General features: G+C 30.2%; 2 protein-coding genes across 3 annotated transcripts; both read left to right on the forward strand.

Moving 5' to 3' along the window:
- The first annotated feature begins 218 nt into the window (after positions 1 to 218).
- Positions 219 to 6,340, forward strand: LOC113845974 (protein SMAX1-LIKE 6-like). Its single transcript, XM_027473739.1, has 3 exons — positions 219 to 1,953; positions 2,947 to 3,190; positions 4,129 to 6,340. The coding sequence occupies exons 1-3, from the start codon at positions 785 to 787 to the stop codon at positions 5,983 to 5,985; spliced, it is 3,270 nt and encodes a 1,089-aa protein (XP_027329540.1). The 5' UTR covers positions 219 to 784; the 3' UTR covers positions 5,986 to 6,340.
- Positions 6,341 to 16,858: 10,518 nt separating this feature from the next.
- LOC113846970 (zinc finger CCCH domain-containing protein 66-like) lies at positions 16,859 to 20,574 on the forward strand. Of its 2 annotated transcripts, XM_027475769.1 has the most exons (2): positions 16,859 to 17,003; positions 17,618 to 20,321. In XM_027475769.1, the coding sequence occupies exon 2, from the start codon at positions 17,650 to 17,652 to the stop codon at positions 19,756 to 19,758; it is 2,109 nt and encodes a 702-aa protein (XP_027331570.1). In that variant the 5' UTR covers positions 16,859 to 17,003; positions 17,618 to 17,649; the 3' UTR covers positions 19,759 to 20,321. The 2 variants fall into 2 exon arrangements, with proteins under 2 accessions (XP_027331570.1, XP_027331568.1); XM_027475767.1 differs by having other exon boundaries at positions 16,899 to 20,574.
- The last annotated feature ends 1,614 nt before the right edge of the window (positions 20,575 to 22,188 follow it).

The raw sequence follows: 22,188 nt of genomic DNA on the forward strand, positions 1-22,188 counted from the left end.
TTATATATATGAAATATTAATTTGGAACGTAATAAATTAAATTTTATGCACAAAGAATATATTTAGCAAAATTATAATAAAGTCATTGTTAAAAGTAAGCTTAACTTGGAAACAAAAATGTTTTTAAAGAAATCGAAATAAAAATTTGCATGAAAAAAGTTGGTATTGGAAAATAATGGGTTAGGGAGTATAATAGAGGCACAGGCAAAAGAGGAAATGGGATGGTCCATGGAATTGGAAACAGGGAGTTGTGCACACCTTTCACTCATGGAGAGGTAGAGAGAATGAATCTATGCCCCCCATCTGTTTGTTCAGTGAGTGGCCAAATAAAAGGGTCCCACCATAACAAAACAATCCACCACAGCATAATATCCCTCTCTACAACAAGAAAAATAAAAAGGAAATCAAACGAAAACATAATCGTCTGCCACAACACCACCATCAAAGCAACAACACCTTCAGCACCACCATCACCAAACCCTCTCACTCTGCTCCTCCAATAAATTATTATTGCACGCTCTGAACAAGTAAAACCCAAACCCCTCTAACCCTTTTTTATTTTATTTTATTTATCATCATCATCATCATCATCGTCGTCGTCGTATATAATCTCTATACTAAAGTCCAAACCCACAAACCTGGCTCCCAGATAACGCTACATTTAACTACTTATTTCCCGTGCCATTCTATTATCGTATAATAATAAGAATATTATTATTTAATATCATAGAGTCATCTTGTTTATATTTGTTTTACTATTATATGTTATATATGCTTGCCGGCGATGCCGACGCCGGTCAGCATAGCGAGGCAATGCTTGACGGACGAGGCGGCGCGTGCGCTCGACGACGCTGTGGCAGTTGCGCGCCGTCGCAGCCACGCGCAGACGACGTCGCTCCACGCCGTGTCCGCTCTGCTGGCGATGCCGTCCTCCGCCCTCCGCGACGCGTGCGGCCGAGCACGCGGCGGCTCCGGCACAAGCGCAAACAGATTCTCCTCCTCCTTCAATCCCCGGCTTCAGTTCCGAGCCCTAGAGCTCTCCGTCGGCGTCTCCCTGGACCGGTTGCCGTCGTCGAAGAGCGCCGCCGAGGAGGAACCGCCGGTGTCGAACTCTCTCATGGCCGCCATAAAGCGGTCTCAGGCGAACCAGCGGCGGCACCCGGAGAACTTCCACGTGTTCCACCAGAGCCAGCAAGGAACGGCGTCGTTTTTGAAAGTGGAGCTTAAGCACTTCGTTTTGTCGATTCTCGATGACCCTATCGTGAGCCGCGTTTTCGCTGAAGCCGGCTTTCGAAGCTGTGACATCAAACTCGCGTTGCTTCAACCGCCGTTACTACCGGTTCAACCGTTTTTCCCGTCGCGAAACCGGTCACCGCCGGTTTTCATCTGCAACCTCGAACCGGGTCGACCCGACGAGAATTGCCGTAGGATCGCGGAGGTTCTCGCCAGAAAAAGCAAACGCAACCCTTTGCTTATGGGTGTTTACGCGAAGAGCGCTTTGAGGAGTTTCGTAGAGTTGGTGGAAAAGGGTCGCGGGGCTGCGTTGTTTTCTTCTGAGATTTCGGGGTTAAGGATTGTTTCGTTGGAGAAGGAGATTTTGGAGTTTGTAAGGGAGGGTGGGTGCGGGGAAGAGAAGATGGGTGTGAGGTTTGAGGAGTTGGATGGTGAGGTGGAGCAATGCTTGGGATCTGGGGTTGTTGTTAGTTTCGGGGAGATTGAGGTTTTGGTTGGGGAGGGTGTGAATGCTGATGCTGTTGGGTTTGTTGTTTCGAGGTTTACGAGGTTGTTGGAGATCCATGGTGGGAAGGTTTGGTTGCTGGGAGTGGCTGAAACTTCTCATGTTTATTCTAAGTTCTTGGGTTTGTTTCCCTCTGTGGAAAACGATTTGGATCTTCATGTGCTGACCGTGACATCTGCTACTGCGTCAATGGAAGGACTCTACCCGAAATCCAGGTGGGTGTGTGTTTGTTTTAACTTCTATTTGTTGGTGTTTGTTGTACTTGTATTGTTTTGGTTCAAGAGATGTGTACTGTCCAGGGCTCTTGCACGTTGATTCATGGATATGATATAAAAGGCAATGCACGTTTATAATTGATGGGGTTTAACTGAAGCCATAGCAAATCAATGATCGAAATGTAAATTTGATTGTGACTTGCCTGCGTGTTGTGTTTTGTGAACCGAATTTATGGAGTTTTGCTTTTTTGGTTGCTCTGAGCTCTCTGCTGTCTTTCTTGTTCTTCTGCTTTGTTACTTATAAAACGGCAGGTCGTTTGAGGCGGAATTTTTTCTGAATATTTTGAACATTTGGCTATGTTCTGCCTCACTAAACTCCGAACCTCTGTTTTCGTTTACTTGTTTTTCTAAATTTAGAAGGTACCGAAATGTTTTTAATAGGAAAATAAAAAATGAGTCACATGTAATTTATTGTCATGTACACTTACTGGGTCCAAGATAATTCTGAAACGTTTCTACAATGAAAGGTGCAAATCTTGAGTTTCATTACAATGATATATAGAACTTTGTTAGATGACTTAGAAAGCCGGAGAAATGTACTTAGTACTTACCAAGACAGGGTATTAGTTTTGTTCTGCTTGTGTTGGCCAAATGGATGAGCCTCTACGACCAGTATTTTGATGAATAATATGATTCCATTTCTGCATTGGGCCCTTTGCTCTGGGCTTGTCAATGGAATTTTCACTCTGTAGTTGTTGAGAGCCTTTTTTATTAGGTATTGTCAGATCCGAATGGATAATTTGAAACTTAAGTATGTGTCGACCACTATTGTGAGCCCATAAATTTCTAGTCTGTTGATATGTACATATAGGCTATGGTATATTTCGTTTTTGTAGACGATGCCTTGAAGTCTCTTTCATTATGCACATTTTAGCTTCTGACTGTTTTGTGCCTATTGGATCTCACAGTTCCCTGCTCATGATAAACTTACAGCTTGATGGGGTCCTTTGTTCCATTCGGTGGGTTCTTTCCTACACCTTCTGAAATAAAAAATCCCATAAAATGTACAAATGCGACTTTCACCCGATGTGACAAATGCAATGAAAAATATGAACAAGAAGTTGCTGATATTCCGAAGGTAGGTTCTACAACTCTGGCATCAAGTTACTCAACAAGCTTGCCTTGGTTACAAAAGGTTGTTGATGTGGACGCACATAGGAAGTTGGATGTGGCAAAGGTTTGTTGTGATTGCTAATTATTGCTTTTCTTGTCCAATGCATACTGAGACTTTCACATGCATAAATATACATGCAACACAGTGGGAGCAATTGCTGTGCTGATCCACATATAATAACTTAGTGGTACCCTATATGATGTTAAATTGTCTTGACTGGTAAGAAGAATACCATTTCAATTAGAAAAAGTTGATGTGGTGATTTGTATGTAGCAAAGCAAATAAAAAACAATATTTCTTTCTATTTTCTCCCTCTGAACTTTCTTTGGTGGAACCTATGGTTGTTGATGATTAAATTGTTAATCATATTAAGTGCGTGCCTTGAGACGATGAATTTAGTTAACTTGATGTATTATATCTTTCTGAGAGTTTGTTAAGGCAATAAAGTGTATTCTATTTCCTATTTGCACATTTATATTTCCTGTATATCTATGGTCTTACCATGTACATTTGCAAATGGTTGGAAGGATTTCGTCCCTATTAGTATTGGGATAAAGAAAATCATACTTATTTTTCATGTAACTCAAGTTATTCTACACTATTTTATCAATAAAAATGATATTGTCAACAATAATGTAAGTCGCCATCCCCATAAAGGCTGGGGTGTAAGATGGGAGGAAAGGAGAGATAAAGAGAAGAAAAAGGAAGAGATAGAAAATGAGAGATGTGATAGATGATGTGATCAAAGAAAGAGAAAGAGAGAGGGGAAGTAAAATGAATGTAGGAAAAAGAGCGAGTGAAATAATTGTCAGTTATGTTAGTTTTATTCTCTCTTGGGAAGCTGTAAGTTTTCCTTCTTGTGTTTATATTTCCTACCTTGATTGACATTCTTGGATTCACTTTCTGCCAATAATCATGGTTTGCATCACTTGCAATATTTCATTGCTTCAATTTATGGCTGCATATATTTATTTAAGAATGAGCTCCATTATCCAGTGCAGACCAATGAAGAAAACACAAATTTGAATGATAAGATCTTGGGATTTCAAAAGAAATGGAGTGATATTTGTCAGCATCTTCATCACCCCAGATCGGTACCTGAAGTTGGTATTTCACAAACAATGTCTCAAGCTCCAACACTTGAGGTTTTACAGTTTGGAACAGGTGTCAAGGAAAGCAACAGTGAAGATCCTTCACATAATGAATTACATGGTATTTTTCCACCAAAACAGTTATCATCTGTTCCGTTACCTTCTGATACAGTTAGTGTTAATATTGGAACTGATCATGTACCAAAAGTATCAGACACTCCGCAAATTGATCTGAAGACCCCTTGGGTTGCCCCATCCCATATGACCAATAAGAGTGGGCTTGACCACAGATCATCTTCCTTCCATCCTCTGGTGACCACAGATTTAGGATTGGGAACTTTATATACATCAACTGCTCAGGAGCCAGATACCTCAAAACTACAATATCAAAGAAAGCATCTTCAGCTCTTGTCAGACTCCGTTTCAACTGATTGTGATGCAAAAAATGAAAATACTTCCCATCAAATTGAAAGATCTCCCTACTGTGGTTCAAATTTCGAAGGAAAATTTGATTCAGTAGATTTCAAGTCTCTTTATCAACTTCTAACTGAAAAGGTTGGCTGGCAAGATCAAGCCATACAGGCTATCAGTCAAACTTTGGCCCTTCGTAAATCTGGTGGAGGAAGGCGCACAGGCTCAAATGGTAGGGCGGACATATGGTATGCTTTCCTTGGACCTGATAGACTTGGAAAAAAGAAAATCGCTTCAGTTCTTGCAGAGACTCTATTTGGAAACTCTGAAAGCATAATCTCTGTGGATCTGGATTTCCAGGACAGCTTTTACCCATCAAACTCGATTTTTGAATGTCATAAATCATATTGTTCTGATGTGCTTAGGAGGAAGACAGTTGTGGACTATATTGCTGGGGAGTTGAGTAAAAAACCTCATTCCGTTGTCTTTCTTGAAAATGTAGATAAAGCTGATTTTCTGGTGCAGAATAGCTTGTTGCAGGCAATAAGAACCAGTAAATTTCAAGACTCGCGTGGAAGGATAATTAGCATCAACAACACAATCTTTCTTGTTACCTCAACTGTCTGTAAAGGTAATGGCTCTTTTGTTTCGGAGGAGTCTAATAAGATGTTTCCTGAGGAAAGAATCCTTGAAGCCAAAAGACGTCAAATGCAATTATTATTTGGACATGCATCTGAGAATGCCAAAAGAATTGGTAGCAGAAATGTTATAGTTATACCGAGAAAAGGGATTTCCAAATCATCATTTCTGAATAAAAGAAGGCAGGCTGATAGTAGCGACTCCATGGAGGGAGCAACATGCAAGATGCAGAAACAGGTCAGTGATGCATCGAGATTAGGTCTGGATCTAAATATGCCTGTAGAGGAGGGTGAAGAGGGCATCAATGACAACGACCATGAAAGGGAATCCACAGTGGAAACCTCAGAAGCATGGTTTAACTATTTCTGTGATCAACTTGATGAGAAAGTGGTTTTTAAGCCATTGAGCTTTGAAGTACTTGCTGAGCAAGTATTAAAATGCATTAGCAAACAATTTCAAAGTACATTTGGCTCAGAGTTTGTGCTGGAAATTGATTATGAGGTAATGACACAGATACTAGCAGCTGCTTGGTTATCAGACAAGAAAAATGCAGTGGAGGATTGGGTTGAACGTGTTCTTGGCAGAAGCTTCGTTGAAGCTCAGCAGAAATACAACCCAGCTGCTCATTATGTAGTGAAACTGGTTAACTGTGAATCCATTTTTGTGGAAGAGCAAGCTCCTGGAGTATGCCTTCCAGCTAGCATTAACCTGGACTAAATTTTTGCTTACTGTGTTATTGTATAGCTTTTAGGATATAGCATTTGGTAGTTGGTAGGGGTGTTCAGATAATTAATCTCACAATTTTTGTTGTCTCAATCATCGTGTTGTGATATCTATGGTAAATGGATGTGTAATTTTCTAGAGTATAGCTATTTGGTACAACTTTTTTCCTTGTTCATAATTGTAGTCGACTGATGTTAGTGTGCAAGTACATACGATGATATTTGTTCTGCTCATGCACATTTTTAACATTTTCCCATTCAACTCTGGCTCTACCATTTTTTTGTGTAAAATGTTGTCAGCGAGTGCCATTTATGTATTGCATTTAATATAGTTCTAGTAAAGGTATTATACAGTTATATGAACATTATCGTTGATATAAATTGTTGATTTAGAAGAGTAATCTTTAATCCAAACCACGACACGTACCATTTAATTCAATGGGTATGATCTAATTATGTGTGAAAACTGAAACTTCAAATATCACTGAATATTTTGAGGGCTATATGGTTGTATGTGTGATGTACACACTCTTGAGTCTTCTTTATTCTTGATGTGATTTACTTCTCGTCAAAAGTATTCTAATTGCACTCCTGCATTTAGGAATCGTCTTGTTTTTTAAGATGAATTATCTTGTTGAGTGCATCTATGATATGGCATATCTTTTTGGTTCCCTCCAACTATAAGCACTTGGGCTTGTGAACCCATGTGCTTGTACTCAACCTTGTGGATATGGATGAAGCGTTCATCTCTACCAGAAAACAAAATGGATGACGAGTTCAATTTTTGTAGCTTCACCAATTTAAAGAAATTAAAGTAGATATTTATTTTTTCGAGGTCATAGCATGCAAGTCTATTCACTTAACATCGTACTTTGGGTACATTGGAATATAGTGAAAATTTTCCCGATGATAATAATCATGATTTTAAAAAAGATATACGTGTTCATATTATCCGTTTCATTACTATTATTTACAAAAGTCAGGAAAAAGTTGTGTTAACACTTGGCATAACGAATTAATTTTTTTTAATTATTATAATGCACAGGGTGAGCATCGATTTAAGTCAGAAAAGAAATTAATGTTTTCATAACTTTTAATAATCTTGTACAAAATATTATTTTGTTGATTTAATTATTGAATTATAATTTACCTATTATTTTGTATGTTTTATAAAAATTAAATTAAAATATAAAAAAGATAAAGAATAAAATAAAAATAAAATTAAACAAAATTAAAATTAAAATTAAATGACTAACATTATAGTTTTGCATATATTTTAGAATTTGAATTTGAATTTTTTTTAACTGAGTTGGATGTCATACTTTATTTTATTTTTTACATTTAATTGCAATATAATAAAAAATCTTATTTTTTATATTTCAAAAATTAAATAAATTTAAATTATTGTAAGTTTTTATAAACACTATTAGTAATAATATAGATTTTCAATTCAATAATACATTTTAGGATAAAATTATTTAAAAGAGTTGATTCTTCAATGTTCCAAAATAAAATTTCAAGAAAGAGATTTTTAAACTTAGAAAGTATAAAGAGGAATAAAACATACAAATGAAGAAGTAAAATTATTACTCAGAGACATGTATTTGTTTATTTCTTTTTACTTGGATATTTATAGTTATAATTTGTAAATATAAATAAAATTTATATTTATTAAGTAAATATAAAATAGAGGTGCTTTTAGTCAGGTAAGCGCAGTACTCTTTTCAAATTTTGTTAAAACATGTTATTTTGTAAATGAAGCAGACATACTTCTTCATATGGCTAAACATTCATTTTGCTTCATATTGTTGGAGCTGATGCTTTGATTCTTACATAAAGTTACACGTTTTTATCATTTTCAGAGTCTTAAATCATGTGTATTTTAAGGATCGCTTTCTATTATGTTTTACTTTTTTTTTTTTTGGATTCATGTTATTACCTACAATAATTTAGTTTATACTATTTTTTTATCTAGAATTTGTGTACTTTATCCTTTTTATTTGAACTTTTCTATGCTTTTACTTTATAGTGAGGTTGACAATTGTTAATTAAGTTAGGTCTCAATTTTGATTTAGATACATTCTTGGTTGTCATCCTAAATAATTAGTGTAAAAATTTTTGCCACACAAGTAACAACTATTGAAGGAATCACATGAAAATATAATTTAAAAAAAATGTTTAAGTTTAAACTTAAATAATCCTTAAACTATTTAAATGCGAGTCTTTAGTATTTGGTCGATCTATGTAAGCTTGCAAGTTAAAAGGACTTGGTTTGTAAATATGCTGATTAACTGGCTAACAAAAACTTTGCTTGTAAATTTGATTTAAAGACAAGACCAAATGAAGATATGAGAGTTTTTATAAATTTTTTTTCTCCAAAATTTATCTTTTATACAAATTTTAATTTGGGTGTTGATTTAATTTAGAGGATTTTTTTTAAAATAACATTAATTTAATTTATTATTTCTTTTTCTTGCTTTACATTTTTTACTTTTTTTTTCAACTCTTAAACAAAGCTTAATAATATTCATAAATTAAGATATATTCATCAGACTCCTTACTTAGTCCACAATTTTGATAAAATTATTTATTCAAATATGAACTAATGAAGTCTAAACAATGTGAGACTGGAATGAATTTTTTCAATTTGTTAACATAATATATAAATATTTATATTAAAACATTAAAAAAAAACTAAATCAAGGTGTAATTTATAATATATTAAAAAAAATTAACATAAATATAATATATTACACAAAATATTATTTATTAAGTCAAGAAGTCTTATAAATACATAAATATTAAAAAATATAAATTTTAAGAGAATATAAAACATATATAAGTTGAGACGATCTAAAGTATAACCTAAATTTACTTTAAAAATAGGGTGAGTCAACACCACCCTTGATGATTATTCATACAATTGTTAAAAAAAACATATTTTTCAATGTATTCTTAATTATTAGTTAAAATTATACAAAACATTAAAAAAAATTATATTGCTACTTCTTTCCAAAAACATAACTAAGCTTCCCACCCACTAAATCCCATTTTTCTTTAAAAAAGAAAAACCTATGAAACCCCATTTAAACGAATGCAAATTGATTTAAAACATGTTTAAAAAGAAGTTGAAAAATTTTATATTATAAGAGATATATTTTAATAAAAATAGATATTATTTGAATTAAATTATATGCACGTTTTAATTATATTTAACCGTTAAAATTAATTTCATTAAAACTAATTCTACTTCAAACGAAACTATTACTAATTTGTTTATTTATTTATTTTTTATTTTTTAATATTTTATACAAATATTGAAAAAATAATTGATGTTTTAAATTTTATTAAAAGTTATAAGAATGAGCTATAAGGACGAATATCATTTTTAAGCCAATAAATTGATAAGCCTTTTATAAATGATAGCTGGCTAGTAATTTAGTGCAAGCTATTTTTCATGATTCTTCCTGAATATATTTTTGCTTAAAACTGTGTTATGTTGTTTAATTTCTAGGTTTTGTGTTGTTTGAACTTAATGCACACATCATCGTACTTTTAAAAATTTCCTCATGAATCAAAGACTACAGTTAAAACTATCCTCATTGTGATCAAATGTTCGTTTAAAAAAAAGGTAACTTTTGTTTTATGCATATAATATGATAATTTCAAAAGCATAGTTAGATTATCTCTTTTTTAAATTCTTAAAATAAAAATTTATGTAAACTTTTAAAAATATTAGCACGTGTGTATAGCCTCTAAGCAAATTATTATTTTGGACTCCAATTTCATAAAAAGAAAAAAATCAATGTTGTTCTTAACTTAATAAATATTTTATTTAGCTTCTATTCATTTGACATATTAAATTTATTTTAAAAGATATAGTTAAAAAAGAGTTGCAAAGTTAAATATTGAAAATAAAATGACAATTTACATGTATAATTGTAAACTGTGCGTATATGCAAAACAAAAATGTGTCATTTTGTCATAGTATATAAAAATGCAACATTTTTTATTTTAATCAGGTGATTATCTAAATTAAATTAATCTAAATACTAATATTTATTTATTTTCATAATTCTATCAGGAAATTTTAAAAATCTTGATTATTATTTTTTTAAAACTCTTGAAATTGTGTATGTTAAAAGTAATGTACTAAAATATTACAAGTTTAGTTTATTTTTAAAAAAAATTATTTGTATTATATTTTCTAGTTATATTTGAAAATAAATAAATTTATTTAAATTTAAATTTTGTTGAAAATGCATTTGTCGTTTCAATTTTTTGTAAATTATATTTACACAACAACTTATGCGGTTAAAATAAAATAATTAATTAAGAAATTTTTTTACTTTATAAAAGATTTTTATTTTTTATTAGAGCTGGAAATACAATTTATATATTCATCTTAGTAACAGCTTTTTATATTTATGTGTATAATCTGCTTTTTTTTACATTAATAGGCTAGTCAATATGAGCTAAGTACTCCCTTATAAATTCAGATGGATTTTAAGTTGAAGATTTTATGGGTGTATATGTTTTTTTTTTAACTTTATATTTTTTTATTACTTTAATATCATCCCTAGTTTCCAGCATAAAAAAAAAACACACAAGTTGTAGAATAAAAAAAAAATTATATATTTAAACAACTCAAATTAATTTAAATATTTACGTATTAATTTTTATTAAATAAAATTTTAAATTCAAAATTTATATATGACTTTTTATCTTACAGAATTAGTTTACGTAAATGTTTCTAACTTTAATAAAATCTCTTCTTATGAAAAATATCCCCACTTCAATCCAAAAAAAAAAAAAAAAAAAAAAACACGCGTCAACTCTACCGCATATGCTAGTTGAATTACTTAAACTTAGTTAAATTTATATCCTAACCCAACAATATATATATATATATATATATATATATATATATATATATAATTTAACTATAAAATAGTCTAATCAAACAAAAAATATTAAAGAATAGTATATTTAATTAAAAAAGCATGTTAGTATTTTGACTATTTTCATACAGATCTGTGAAAATGAAAATAAATTTAAAAATTGATAATCTTATAATTAAAAATGATAATAGAAATAAAAAAAATCATTTGAAGACTTCTAATATTACTATAAAATTGTGAAATATATGGGTTTATAATTATTTATTTATTTTATTATGAAAACAATGCATTATTTTTACGTTTTTCCTAAATAATATACATGATAAATAATAAAATTATTGGGAAAAGATAAGTAATTTTGGAAATAAAAGTTTTTTCTTAAACTACTTTTGAACATTATGTTATATTTATGTTTTAATTTTAATTTTCTTAACTTTTAAGTTTTATATCTAATTTTATTTCTGGTAATAAGAATTTTAAGAAGAAGAAACGGTACATCATTCTAAAGTATAAAGAAGTTTTTGAGTTAAAAAAATATAAATGAAATTTTCTATTATATATAAAAAAAAAACTAATGTCTTCTGACATAATTTGAAGTATATAGAGATGATTTTTCATTAAAAATAATAAATATTTTTAATAGAATTATATTATTTTTAATCACTTAAATTTAATGTAAAATATAAAGTTAATATTTTATTTAAAAAAATAATGAAAGTGCAAAACCGTCAAAGAAAAGTATAAAACTATAAAAAAAATTAAAAAATATATAGACGACAAAGATCTTCTAGAAAACTCCAATGTCCCTCGCCCAAGCGATAACTCTAAGAATTTCAACGTTGGAAATTATTTTTTAAAATTATTATTATCTGAATTGAATTCCTCTCTCATAATAAATAAATAATAAAATATAGAACAGATATTGGTCTTTGCCCACAGGAGGAAGACGACAGACCAATAAAACACGTTCACATAGTCAGAAAAGAGGAACTGTGAGCTTTAAAACGGTAACAGTCGGGGAGGTCAAAAACCTCTCCAACCCATATAATCCAAAACGCGAAAGGCGTGAGCATCCGGAATATCAGGTTCGGTCGCTTTAGTGTGGCCGTTCTTAGATTATCACTGACACGTGGATGTCTACTATTCGAAGGAGCATTAGATGTTATGCGCCGTCGGGCCCACATGCCTCTGTTTTCCACTCCTTTTTCCTTTCTGCTTCAAATTTGGCTACTATTTTTTTTATCGGGTGTTGTTACTTGGTAGATACCGATTAAAATTTATTATTATTATATTAAAAGTTCTAATAGAATTATAGTATTTTATTAAAAAAATAATATTAATTTTATATTTTTAGTACTAATTAATATTTAGTTTTTAGTTCAAATGTTTTTAATTTACTTTTTTTCATCCAAATAAATATGAATTTAATTTATATAACTGATATAATGTAATTTTATTTACATTCATTAATAATTAATATATAAAATACATTATAATGCATTTTTAATTAATTTTTATAATGCACTAAAATCAAACTTAATGAATATTACAATCAGTATTTCTAAAATATTCTTTGAACTTTATGAAAGGTTTTATTAATATTAATTCTTGTAATTAATTTTAAGCATTAAAAGTGAAAAATATTTTTAAACTATTATAGATGAATAAAAACTTATAATAAATATTAGTGTTAAAAAATTACTTTATTAATTTGAGTGTCTTATTATTACTTTTATATATTTATTTCCATTTTTAATATTAATTAGTTGAAAAAGTTACCTGAAACAAAAATTATTTAAATGAAAGTAATAGTATACTAACCCTGTTAACTTTGATTAATTATGTTTTTTTTAATTTTTTATATGAGTATTTTAGTGTCAATTTTGTTAATACAAAAGCTATATATCTATAACTCAAACTCAAAATCAGTATGTAAGTTAGAAGAAGCTCGTTCCAAATGATCTATTGAATTGGGTTTCTATCAATTAACATACTCAAGGAGCTCTTGTGAGTTTAAGTATCAATAAATTAATGTTAAAAAATTAACTCGATGGAATTAATCATTGTTGTTTTTTATTAATTAAAAATGTTAATTATATTGTTGATCAAAATTGCAATAAGTAATGATTTTTTTATATTACTTATTATTATTTTTTATTCTAAAATATGTAAACTTTTTTAAAAAGTTATTAATTATATAAAGTGTTAAAATAAAACGGTATTTTGACAAAAAAAAGTATTTATTAAAAAATTTAAATGTAATTGTAAATATATTGAAGTATTTAATATATACTAATAAATATTTGTATCAATAAAAAAATATTTTCGTTATTTTTTAAAGTGATAGAACTAAGGTGGTTGGTGGTGTAAATAATTGATAAATAAATAAAAATAATTTTTAATTATATATATATTGCATATAATGAAGTCGTTGAAATTAAAAAAAAAAATACAATGTTAAGAAAGTTAGACTATTATTAAACTGGTTAAAGCACTTGTTTAAAGTTTAATGGTCAAATCATTTGAATTAAATAATATTTTTAAATAAATTATAATTAATATATTAAATAAATGTTTAAAAAAACTTAATACTATAATTTTGTAACAACTATTTTTATATTTTAATTGTCAAAATTACATGTAAAAATTTAAATATAATAAAACATAGTTCACCAAAATAAGTTCACTAATAATGATATTTAAAAACTAAAATAAAGAAATAAAAAAAAAATACTATCAAAAGTTTTAGAAATAATGATATTCATCAATGCTGAATTTTTCATTTGTCTCGTCAAGATGAAAATATGTATCTAATATTGCTTATTGGGGAATTTCAACTTCTTCATTACCTAATTAAATATTTTGCAAAATACAACATATACAATACAGTTAAAGAATAAATAATATAATATTTTATTTCATTAATTTATAAGATTGTATTATCTTAATAAATATCAATTTTATTCTCATTCTAAAAATTTTCTCTATAAATAATAAAAAAAAACAAAGTTGTTCAATTGCATAAGAAAAAATTGAGTTGAACAAGCCAACTATCAATTTTTTCTAATTTAATTAATTTTGGACTAGTTTTTAGAATATTCAATTTATTGATTAATACTAGACCAGTCTGAATTGATTAGTCCATCTAATCTTGTAAATCATAAAAGAATATTTTCAAAATATTTTTAAAAAAATATACTTTCTAAGATAAAGAAAATAATTGTTTGATGTATAATTAAGAGAGAGAGCATAAAAGAGACAGATTAGTGTGTTAGAATTTGATGCTCTACAGTATGTAGAGACCCTTATATTTATAAAGGTACATATAATTCTACTAGATCAAACTCATTATTATAATACTAACATAAACCTTAATCTAAATATGTTTATTATAACTATTCATAACACTCCTTCTTAAGTTAGAGCATAGATATTAATCATGTCTAACTTGTTACAAATATAATAGTTACATATCTCATTTAAAGCCTTTATTAACATATCTACTAGTTGATGACTTGTTCTAACATGAGAGATGAATATAAGCTTTTGTTGAATTTTTTTTTGAATAAAGTGACAATTTGTGTTAATATGTTTCGTCTACTCATAAAAAAAACTAGATTTGAGGCAATGTGTATGACTGTCCTAATTATCACACCAAAGTTGCATAGACTTAATGCTACCAAATTTTATCTTTTTTAACATATGTTTAAGCCACATTATTATAAATAGTCTATATAACATAAATATTTTATTATTTATGTGAAACTATCATTTTATTCCATTCACAGTAAGATTGACCTTTAGCAAGTGTTGATGAAATAAAATATTTTTTTCAAGTTTGATAAAACAAACAATTATGATTGGTAAAGATAAACACATATTTCTACTTTTTACATGCTAAGTTGATTATAAAACTTGCTCATCATGTAATGTAATTAAGATATAATCTATTTTTATCTTTAATTGGAGGAAATGTGCATTAACCTAATGATTACAAAAAAAACTTTGTACTAAAAATATTTTTCATCCTTTTAAGGTCATTCTTGTTTGTTATTACCAAACTTTTTTTGTATAATTTTTTTATAATTTAAATTTCATACTCACATCTTGAAAATGTGACACTTAAAGAGATTTAAGAAAAATATTTAGATTTAAATATCAAGAAGTTATATAATAATATTTAAAACTTGTTCTTTGCAATAACAGCCTTAGCATATAATTAATGGGTAAATTTAATCTGGAGTTTATTGAGTGAATATGTGTCAATTTTATTTTTAATTTTCTTTTTGTTTTTCTTTAGAGATTGTCTAGGAATGAAAAGGAAAAAGAAAGATAAATTTTATATTTTAAATAAATATATTTAAAATTAATATATATTTAAAATAAATGATATAAGTTAATATATTGATTTAAATTTAATATATTAATCATATATTTATTATCTTAAGTGATATATAATAATTTTAATTTAAAATAAAAAAATACCTTTCTCTCTATTTCTCTTCAAAATATCATTTCTAAATATATTTTTAAACTTTATATTTAATTTTTAAGAATTTGTTTGAAGTGATAAATTTTGTCTTTAAAAAAAATAATTTTTTGTATAACTATAAGCAGTTTTGTAAAACCTATAGTCTGTATAGTTAACCAATGGTTGGCCATCAACAACTTTTAAATAAAATTAAGAACCAAATAAAAAATCTATTTAACTCCATTCTTATATTTCTTTAATTTTTCTATAAAACAATAAATATCATAAGATAAATTAAAACATTCAGAGTGACGTATAACATAAGATAAAATAATAAAAAATATAAACAATATTTAAAAACAATTGCGTATTGGTTGAAAGATAGGCAATTTTGCCTTAGACATAAGAATATCTTAGCGAACAATTGAATATTGAGCACTTTCTAACTACGCATATTGTTAACAGAGTGAAATTCTCTTTGGAGTGATTTAAAGTTTGATTCCGAGAGTACTCTGAATGAAAAAAAATATATTATTTAAATAATTTTCATCCCTTGATATTTATTTAGTCGAATTATAAGAAATTAATTCCATTCTCAAAAGGAAGCCTTTTTTTTTATATATATATATAAAGAAAAAATTATAAAATATTTTTTTAAAAATTATAAAAATATAAGAACTTTTGACAATTTTCCAACTATCATTAGTGGCATTTTTTTAGTACTTTTAAATTTTTTTATTATTGCCACAGACTATTTTTAAAATTTTAAGACTTTTTGTTGTTTTATTAGTATTTATATTAAAAATTATTATTGACGTTTTTGAACTCCATATCTTTATATATTTTTTTAAAATAATATGTTTTAGTATATATATAATTTTTAAATTATATATATATAACTAAAAGGAGTCGATAAAAAATTAAAAAAAAAACTAAATAAATGCATAGACCTTATTATCGGCATTATTTAGATTAATTTTCAAGATAATATGTAAAATAATGATGTACCATTTATGTAAATAAAGTTCTTTCTATAGTATATTTTCTTGTTTTATCACATATTTTAATGTCAAATTCGCAGTTAAAATTAATTTTAAGAATATTTTAATTACATTATATAAGTCAATATAACTGTATTAAAATCAATAATGAATAGTTTTAAAATAAATAAATAATATTGTAAGAAGTTCTTACGACGAATACATATGGGGTGTTATTATTAATTTTTTTTATGGTTTTTGCGAACTAGTTATCAACTTCTTTTTACAAAATTACGAAAATAAAATTATATGTCTATACGAAAGATAGGTTTTTTTAAAAATATTAATTGTACAATATTTTGTAAAAAATATAAATGCAATAAAAAATGTGATAAGATACATAAAAATATAATTTGTGGTAATTTATTATTTTTTAATAAAATTAATGGAATTGGTAAAGAGAAAGAGAAACTGGTGACTGGCAATGCAGCCAGGTGGGTTCCACTTTTTTGACCCAAACCATATGAAAAAATAAATTAAAAAAGACAGAGAAAGAGGGAAGAGAAAAGTCTTCCACTCTCCCTAAAAAGCTTTGCAAGTTTTAAAGCAAACACAAAACCAGAGCTTGCTATCTTTGTTTTGTGTGTTTGTGTCTCTTAAGGTATGCTTCTTTCGTTCTAACATAGTCCTTGTTTTCTCCTCTTCCTCTTCGTGTTGATGTTTCTTTTAGTTTGAGTTTAAAAATTGAACCTTTATTAGTTCCTGAAACTGTTGTGTGTTTTCCTTGGTTGCCAAGAAAAATTCTGAAAATGATGCGTTTTGGCTTGAGAGATTTGATTGATATGAAGAAAAATCATGTGAACCATGTTAAAAATATACGCTTTTTCTCTCCCCAACAAAGAAACAAAGGACAGGTTGTATATGCTATTTTGTTTCTGTTTGCAACCATTTCTCGTTTCCTAGCTTTGCTGGATTCGTGCTAATTTTTATAGTTATTGGTAACTAACTATAAATAACTGAAAGAATGAACCTTTGTCAATTATACGTATGCTTTTTGCAAATTTATTGGTGATTACATGTTTCTGTAACTTTCTAAGCTGTGTTTGTTTGCTCAACAGTCATCTGCATCAACAAAATGCGGAGAATCTGCCCCTTAGTTTTTATTTATTTGTTTTTCATTTTTGTTATCTTAGATTGTGTTTTATGTGCTTTAAATTTGAAACATCATGTTTGGTGCAATAGGGTTTGAACCTGTTCTCTCTTGTGATTTTTCAGATTCTATTGAGGCCTTAGGGGTACATATCTCCATGTGCGGTGTTTCCAAGAGGAAACCTTCTCAAACTGGTTTGGTGATGGAGGGTGAGTATGGAAAAGAAGAGTTGCATCATAAAATTTCTGCTTTGCTTGAATTTTCAGCTGCAGATGATGTAATTGGTTTCAAAGATGCGGTTGAAAAGAAGGGTTGTGATGTGGATGAGGTAGGCTTGTGGTACGGAAGGCGTGTTGGCTCAAAGAAAATAGGTTATGAAGAGAGGACACCTCTCATGATTGCTGCTATGTTTGGAAGCCTTGGTGTGTCAAATTATATTCTTGAAACAGGTCATGTTGATGTTAACCGGGCTAGTGGTTCAGATGGAGCCACTGCTCTTCATTGTGCGGTTGCTGGGGGTTCTGCTGCTTCTGTTGAGGTTGCCAAGCTTTTGCTTGATGCATCTGCTGATGCCAGTGCTGTTGATGCCAATGGTAATCGACCCCTTGACTTGATTGTTTCTGTGGCTAATTCTATGTTCACTCCTAGGACAAGGATGGTACAAGCTCTACTGGAGGGTACAGGTGGTGCTGATCAGGCATGTCTTGCACTTCCAGAAGTGATTGATCGAATTGAGGAACAAAGACAATATATTAGCACACCTCGTGTTTCTGAGAAGAAAGATTATCCTGTTGATCTCTCCCTTCCAGACATAAAGAATGGGATATATAGTACTGACGAATTTAGGATGTATTCATTCAAAGTGAAGCCTTGTTCAAGGGCTTATTCTCATGATTGGACTGAGTGCCCCTTTGTTCATCCAGGGGAAAATGCAAGGCGGCGTGATCCAAGGAAATATCATTATAGCTGTGTCCCTTGTCCTGAATTTCGGAAGGGATCTTGTAGCAAGGGTGATGCCTGTGAGTATGCACATGGTATTTTTGAGTGCTGGCTTCACCCTGCCCAATATCGTACACGGCTTTGCAAGGATGAAAGTGGATGCACACGCAGGGTTTGCTTCTTTGCTCACAAGCCTGAGGAGCTGCGCCCCTTGTATGCTTCTACAGGTTCTGCTATTCCTTCTCCTAGATCATATTCTGCTAGTGCTTCTGTGTTGGAGATGGGTTCAGTTAGCCCAATTGCACTTGGTTCTCCATCTGTATTGATACCTCCTTCCTCAACACCACCTTTGACTCCATCTGGAGCATCTTCTCCTGTTGCTGGAGCCATGTGGTCTCAATGTAATGTTTCGGTTCCTACACTGCAGCTGCCCAAAAGCAGATTGAAGTCTGCATCAACTGCTAGAGATATTGATTTAGATATGGAAATGCTTGGACGAGAAACTCATCGACGCAGACAACAACTAATGATGGATGAGATATCTGGTGTTTCCTCTCCTTCCAACTGGAAAAATTCCATGCCTAATAGTCCATCTTTTTCCGTTTCTTTGGGCGATCATTCTGGTGAATTAAATAGGCTTTCGGGGGTGAAGCCTACTAACCTTGAAGACATCTTTGGATCTCTCGATCCATCAATGTTGCAGAAATTCCATGGAATCTCGCTTGATGTTGCAGGATCTCAGTTACAATCTCCAACCGGAATCCAGATGCGTCAAAGTGTGAACCAGCAGCTAGGAAGCTATTCTTCTGGCCTTTCCACTTCAAATGTGATTGGATCGCGGTCCTTTAGAATTGATCCATCTGGGGATGCAGCCACAGTGGCTTTGAATCCAAGAGCTGCTGCCTTTGCAAAGCGGAGCCAAAGCTTTATTGAGCGTAGTGTGGTGAACCATCATTCTGAGCTTCCTTCTCCTGCTACCTCTGTAGCTGCAAAGCCTTCTACCTTCTCTGATTGGGGCTCCCCTGATGGAAAATTAGATTGGACCATAAATGGAGAAGAGCTGAATAAGCTGAGGAAGTGTGCTTCTTTTGGATTTCGTAACGGCAATAGTCCTTTAACCATGGCTAAAACCAAAGTGCCTGCAAATGTTGACGAGCCAGATGTCTCTTGGGTTCACTCACTTGTGAAGGATGCTCCACTGGAATCTGGTGAGTACGGTGTTGAAGATCAGCAAAAACAACTGCAGTGCCACCTTAACAATGGAACAGATGCGATTCCAGCATGGTTGGAGCAAATGTACATTGAGCAGGAGCAAATGGTGGCGTGAAAGCAATTTCAAGACTTGCGTTGGCTTCTTCTTGCAACTCAAAAGTTTATTATTTGATGATTTTTTGAATTTTATAGAACTTAGTTAGATGACAATTTGTAAAAGGATGGTAAAATAGTCTACCAAGGCTAGGATACAGAAGTTGGGCAGGATGCAAGTTTTCTGCTTCAGTAACTACCCATTACTATGTTATAATTGATTCCATTTTTTTCACCGATCTTTTTCATTATATGTTCTATCGAGTTGTAAGTTGTAACTTTTCATTGACAGAATTACCACCAAAAGTAGCGGGGATAATGTAATCAACATAATGAGATTGGAGATGTAATGATATAAAAAATTCCAATTTTCAATTTGCATATCATGTATTATAGCCTTTTCATTTGGTTCTCACAGATTTAGTTTCTTTAATGTTTTGTTGTGTTTGCTGTCAGTTATCATTATTGCAGCAGCTGAATAGGTTACCGTGTTTGTTTTGACGTTTGAACATGTTCTTTATGCTTTCAAATGGAGAAGCAATAATGTGTTACTGTGGGATAAATGAAAGTTTGAGTGCTAGCTGGTCAACTTTGGCGACTTTTATTTTTCCCATTAGCCATACACGAATGTTTAAATGGGTCCAATCTAGTTATAGCGTAGGTGAGCTAACGTAGGCTTATTTAAATGCTGCTATACTATATATGCCACTTGTAGTTTGTAGGTGTAACACTACTTTTTAGATTTACTTCTTCTTTAATGTCTGGGATTCATCAAGTCTCGTGTAAGCTGTAATAAACAGAGTGTATATTTGGATGAACATTTATAAAATTTAGTTTAAATGATGTAAAATTAATTTTATTTAAATGAGTTTTAATTGATGTAATTTATGTTTATTTTTTTAAAAAAACTAAAAGTAAGTTTAAGTAAAACTTAGTATAAATTTTTAATTTAATGCTAAAATTATGATTAATCACGTTTACTTAAACTTAGTCAAAATCAAATTTTCTTCAAACATACTAAATATGTTCGTATAATAATCAAAGCACATCTACATCTATTCAACTTGATTGTGGAGATGTAAACATGTTTTCAAGCATACCCTGAATTTTGTCTGCACTTAGTAGTTTTTGGAATCACGCTTGGATGGGTGTAGATTAGTATTTATTTATTGGTTATAACTAATAATATTTGTATTGAATTCATGTATACAGATTTTTTGACGTATTTCTAAACACAGACTATATCTCCCTTTAAGATACCTTCTTTATTCTGAAGCTTTTATTAGGAATAACTGTTAAGTATTTAGGGTTTATTTTATGCAACTAAAAGGAAGATATCTCTTAGCAAAACAGTATTAAGAAAACTGTTTTAAGAACATGGATAGTTTCTTTTGCTGCACACTAGTAACTTTTTTTTCCCTGAAATATTTTTCCGTACTCTCCACCAATTCCTTTGTGGATTCTGCCTGCTACTTTTTGGCAATCGAAGTTTACATTCATTGGTTCACAGTTATGAATGTGGAGGATTGCAAAGCACTAAGAAAAAGCATTCTCAAAAGCTAAACGTATTGCACTTGGCTTTTTATCAGCCTTTTATTTTTCCTTGGGACATTGAACAATTTCACTAGCTCAGACCTCTATAAAAATTTTGGCCATAATTGACATCTCTATGGATAATGAAATTTGTCAATCTTAGAAGCACTGAGGAAGGAGTAAAAATGGGTTACGCTGCTTCTAAGCTGCGTGTGTTTGACTCCTTAATAGATTTTATTCAAACTCAACTGAAAGCTTAAAAAAAACTTGATTTGTTGGAATGCAAGCTAAGGTATATTAATTATATTTACAAGTTGAATTTAAGCTTTTAGCTTGTTGATACATTATTCATTTTTGCATAGATTTGTTTTTCTAAAAAGGATAAAAAATCAAGTAGTCATCTTTGAGTCAATTCTAGTTAAGTTTTTTTAAGTAGGTACAGTCAAAATAGTAATTTTTGGAAACAGTTAACAATATAGCAAGGAATAATTTCTTTTTAATTACCATCTAAGAAAACGTCCATGGTTTTAGCTGATTCAATGATCAGAGAGGAGTTGAGTAGGTTAATATTTATTTGATTATATTTTGTATAATTGGTTGAACTATTTGGGGGTGAAAATGTTGGCTGTCATTGCTGTCGTTTGTTTTCCAAAGGTAGCTTTAATATATTTAGTGGGTACAGCATTTGGCCACTTGTGTAGAAAATCAATTGTAGCTTTAATATTTTAGTGGACACAACATTTGGCCCCTTGTGTAGAAAAAGACCATCTGCACTGTACTTGTAGTTGCCTCGTGAAATTGAAGTTGACTTACTTGTGCTATGTGAATTGAAGTGTATATTAAGATGAATTTTCTTATTAGCACATTAATACTTTTATAATTTCTATCATCTTCATACTTTTCTTATTAGAAATTTAAA

The sequence above is a fragment of the Abrus precatorius genome, unplaced genomic scaffold (assembly GCF_003935025.1).
Source record: "Abrus precatorius isolate BTA unplaced genomic scaffold, Abrus_2018 Scaffold8, whole genome shotgun sequence".
NCBI classification, from domain to species: Eukaryota; Viridiplantae; Streptophyta; class Magnoliopsida; order Fabales; family Fabaceae; genus Abrus; species Abrus precatorius.